This window comes from Sinocyclocheilus rhinocerous, unplaced genomic scaffold (genome assembly GCF_001515625.1).
Source record: "Sinocyclocheilus rhinocerous isolate Xijiao unplaced genomic scaffold, SAMN03320098_v1.1 scaffold159, whole genome shotgun sequence".
Taxonomy (NCBI): Eukaryota; Metazoa; Chordata; class Actinopteri; order Cypriniformes; family Cyprinidae; genus Sinocyclocheilus; species Sinocyclocheilus rhinocerous.
Window position 1 is genome coordinate 209,624 of NW_015666558.1, and position 5,192 is coordinate 214,815.

Below are 5,192 nucleotides of genomic sequence, written 5' to 3' on the forward strand. Positions count from 1 at the left end.
TATATGAATATATTTTATAAATATATACATGTAAATACATGTAAATATTTTAAATATATATACTGTATGTGTGTGTATTTATATATACATGGTAAATATACACAGTAGTACACATACATATATTATGAAAACAAAAACTTTCATTTTGTATGCAATTAATCGTTTGACAGCACTAATATATATATATATTTATATATATATATAGAGAGAGAGTTTGGTAAATATCATATTTGATGCATCAGGCTTTTATGGCTCATATAGTCGGATATAGTGACAATATGATGAAAAAACAGCTAAATTTTATTCAGAGACTCAAACTGAGCAAAAATATGCAATTTGGTTGGACGTTTGTACAATTACATTAAAATTCAGTGTTCAACAGGTTTAACAGCAAAGTTTTGATCATGTAGAGCATTTAGAACCTTAGAAATGTGCATATCTAATATTATCCAGTAGGCTTTTAAAGCATGAAACAGACTCATGTTTTGTAATACAGATTGATGAGTCACATGACATCCACGGCTCTGCTGATTGGCCGTGTGAGTCCTCATGAAGATGGCTGCATGGAGATGCATGCAAATACTAACAGATAAACTCTCTCCAGGTGCATTAAACCTGAACATTAACCTGATGCATCTCAAGCAGATTTACCTGTGATCAGATTGTCCACCAGAGTGATGGGAAGGCATAAGATGCCCACCAGCAGGTCGCTGATGGCCAGGTTGAGTATGAAGATGTTGGTGACAGTTCTCATCTGCCTGTTTCTCAGCACGATGAAGCACACCAGGATGTTTCCCAGCATGCACAGCGAGAAGATGAGCACGTAGGCCAGGATAATGACGGAGGCCACGGCGAGGGAATGCTGGTAGAACGGTAAGAACATGAGGTTTCTGCTGTTGTTGAAGAGCGTGCTGTGGTTAATACTGATGTTCTCGCTGTAGAAGTTGTTCAGATCCATTGCTGAGAGAGTTTCCAAATCTAAGACTGAGAACAGAGGGATGTTTGCTCAGAAATTACACTTCTTTTGTCTTTTTTTTTTCAGCACAAATATCTTACATTTACTGGAGATCCAAAGTGCCAAAGTCTTGTTTTCTGAAAAAATGCCTTGTTGAAATGTTGAAAACAAGACAAAATATCTGCCTGTGGGCTCCATTGGCAGATATCTGTTCTTAATTTAAGCATCAACTCAATGCATTATGATTGATTTTTCAGAAAACAAGACTTCTGATGTAATTTTGCATCTGAAGTAAATGTGTGTTCATTTAAGAGCGTTTAGATTAAAGACTAAACTTTAAATTTTGGCATCAAATTAAATTTACAAAAGTGATTTTATGTACACAGAAAGCATATTACATGCAAGTAAAGTGTCTGCTTTAATGTTTCAAATAACTTTTTTGAAAATAAAATGTCAAAATATGGGTGAGATAATGTTCCATTGTCATTCAGCGTAACAGATATATTTGTGTAAAAATGAAAAGAAAACATACTTATTCTGACCTGAACTTATTAAAGTATATAAAAGAATAAGGGATCTTATTAAATTTGATTATATTTTAGATGATTAAAAATGTGTTATTTGAATTTTTATGTGGGTGTTTTCTGTAAAGCATGGTTTAAATTTTCATTTAAACGTTCATTCATTTACACACACACACACACACACACACACACTCATTCATTTTAGGCTTGCAAATCCCTTTTTATATCAGTATTTTATTCCAGTGTTCAAACAATTTGCAATAACTAACACCACTTTATGTCACGTTTCTGCCGTAATTGCGGTAAAGATTGTGCTGAGTTTAAACATGGTGAAATGCATTACATTAAACTGTGAAGGTCCTTTATTCTTATCCAAAGAGATCCAAAGAGATAAAAGAGCAGTAGTTTAATTTCATGCCAACTTTTTCAAGGGTTATGAGCAGATGTGACCTTAATTTCTAACTTTGGCTGCTGTCACCAAACTCTGATGCACCTCAAGGCCAGTCATCCCAGCGTCATTTCATTTTAATATGCGGATGCATAAGCATGGTCCAGCCTCTGTGTTGACCGGTAACCTTACATCAACATAACGGACAGGCAACATGCCTGACCTTGAAAAGATGGATTGCATTCTATTCTTAATGACAGAAAGAGTCTACAGAAAGCAGAGCCAAGGCTGTAGGCCAAGAAATTCTAGTTATAAGCAAATTTGCATGCTTTTCCAAACACATAGTGTTTTTTTTATCAAGTGAAATAAATATCATGACTCTAAAGAGACTCACATTTGGCCAGATTATTAAAAAAAAATATATATATAAAAAAAATATATATATGACATAATAATATATCTATTTTATATATACTGCATCGCCAAGATCATAGTTTCGATTTCCAGGGAATGCATTAACTGAAATAAATGTGAAGCTTCAGTGCAATGTTACTCATTTTGGATAAAAAGCCTCTGCTCAATGTAATCTAAATATTTTTGTGCTCAAATGCTGTGTGCTAAACCTATTTTGGCGTGTAATAGTGTTTGAAATGAGCTTTTCTCCCAGGGTTTGTAGCTGGAGTTCAGATAAACAACTCTGCACTTTAACCTGCCGCATATCGATCTAAGCCTATACATATCCACGTCTCCTGGGCTTCCTTTCCTGTTCTTTAAGTCTCTCAGTTGCAGCTTGAGTGAAATCTACTTCCCACGGTGAGCACACAGCCGTCGATGCTCCCTAAATGAGTTTAATGGCAGGAATTGAGTGACAGCGAGGGCTCTGTGTGCCGTCCGTTTAGTGTTCGGCCCTGCAGTGGTTATTTCAGCTTTACCTGCGCAGCTGAAGACTGCAGAGATTCATCGCATGTGCTAAAACAGCTGCAGCTCTGGATGCTCCGCATATGTGGACTGATGGTTTGGAAGTATTAGATTAGTGTCACGGGTGCCATTGGACAGGTTAATTTGGCGCCTGTGTCAATGAGTGTTATTGCACTCTAGTTCTCTTTGAATTATTCATCACCATGGGAACAAGAGAAATGTCTCACCTATTGCTTCCGGCACTCAGAAACATGTTTAGCTGAGTTGCTTGAGCGTGAATCTCCTCTGCATCTGTCATGCTAATCCCGCTCGTTAAGTTTGCAGGATGATAGTGATTCTCTGTTCATCAGATCATCACAGATGATATCAAGTGATGCAGGTGACAAAAAGAATGAAACTTTACATGCAACTCCTACATGCCACTTCAGAAGCGCTTCTGAAGTGGCATTTAGGTGCATGGACTGTTTAATGCTGCTCAGAGGTGGCATAAATGCATTTACACTGCAATTAACAAATATATACTTTAATATAGACTTAATTTAGTCTGGCTTTTATGCAGCATTACATCTTTCTTTAACACTGATTTTGAGCCTTAATTCAGCCGTGTAAAGAGGCCTTTAGATTACACTGCAAAAGTGGCTCAGAAGCGCTTTTGAAGTGGCATTTAGGTGTCTTGGCACGGACTGTTTAATGTTGCTCAGAGGCGGCATAAATGCATTTACACAAAAATACATAACAAGTATGAAAAAGTGCATTATTTACTACTGGAACTGGGGTGGGTCAGAGCAGGCATAATTAAGTCTGGCTTTTAGTCAGCATCTTTACACAAAATTTTGAGTATGCACAATGCAGCCTTATTTCAGTAAAGGTGGCACACTGTAAAATCACTGCAACTGAAGTGGCATTTAGGTGTCTTGGCACGGACTGTTTAATGCTGCTCAGAGGCGGCATAAATGCATTTACACAAAAATACATAAGTATGAAAAAGTGCATACTTTACTACTGGAACTGGGGTGGGTCAGAGCAGGCATAATTAAGTCTGGCTTTTAGTCAGCATCTTTACACAAAATTTTGAGTATGCACAATGCAGCCTTATTTCAGTAAAGGTGGCACACTGTAAAATCACTGCAAAGTGGCACAGAAGCGCATAATTTATTCTGGCATTTATTCTGCATTACCTCTTTACACTGAATTTGAGCAGGCACAAAGCAGCCTTAACTCAGCTGTGTAAAGTCTTTAGTTTACACTACAAAGGTGGCACAGAAACACTTCTGAAGCTGCATTAAGGTGTCTTTAAGCAGACTGTTTAATGCTGCTCAGAGGTGGCATAAATGCATTTCCACAGCAATTAACAACTATATACTTTGATAGTAGAAGCTGAGCTGGGTCAGAGCAGGCTTAATTTAGTCTGGCTTTTATTCTGCATTACATTTTTACGCTGAATTTTGAGCAGGCACACAGCAGCTTTAACTCAGGTGTGTAAATAAACCATTATTCATATAAATGATGTGAAAAAGAAATTTCCAATAGATAGCTACTTAAGATTAAGAAAGGAAAATCACTTTTAAAAGTTGCTAAAAATGTTTTTGCACTTACAAGACTAAGCTTTTCTGACAGTCTAAAGGAAACTGATTTTTTCCTCAGCCAGTTGAATTGAAGTAGACTGCAAGAAATTTGTGACAAGATTATATGAGATGCATGTAAGTCATAAAGCTATTGAATATTTGTACTTATAAATTTATTTGGCAAACTACAAGACTATATAAGCAACCTGCAAAATATGCAATAAGGTAAAACGGGGTGATTAGTCATGCACCACCTAAATTATGCACTTTCCCTTATACATTATGCATGCATTTTTAACTTAAAATATTGATGCTGAATTGAAAAATTCCTGGACATTCGTTGTCAGCCTGTGAATCCTGCTGGGCATCTGTAACATCACTGCTGATCGCAGAGAATCCAAACACATTGCAACAGGTTCTGATCAATCTGAGACAGTTAACCTCCTCTGCTGTAACATATAATGTACACAGGAATACTTCATACAAATTCCCTTTCATACACTGTCATAAGAGCTTAGGAGTAGATACAGCACAAAAAAGCAGTTGGGTTTGAAGACATGAAAAGTTGTTACCTGGTAAAGTGTGCGGATCCTGCATCTGTCGGTGAACGAGTGACACTGTTGATATCAAGACACATCAGCCCTCCATCCCAGCGCTTATTAATTATATCACATGCTAATTAGTTCCCCAGATAAATGCAAAGTGCTGAAATAACACTCATCAAATGTCGATACATTCAGACACATTCCTGCTCAGACGCTCGAACCGCACTGACAGAGAGAGAGAAGCAGAGTAGTCTAGGTGTGTGCGTGTGTGTGTGTGTGTGACGGAGGGTGGGGAGG

General features: G+C 37.3%; 1 protein-coding gene across 1 annotated transcript in view; it reads right to left on the minus strand.

Annotated features, from left to right (window-relative positions):
• The window catches only part of LOC107732753 (neuropeptide FF receptor 1-like), a 7,530-nt gene extending 6,549 nt beyond the window's left edge, over window positions 1-981 (minus strand). Inside the window, exon 1 of the mRNA XM_016544173.1 lies at window positions 652-981. Coding sequence (XP_016399659.1) covers window positions 652-958 — 307 coding nt within the window. The 5' untranslated portion in view covers window positions 959-981. The remainder of the gene's footprint in view (window positions 1-651) is intronic.
• Between the last annotated feature and the right edge of the window lie 4,211 nt (window positions 982-5,192).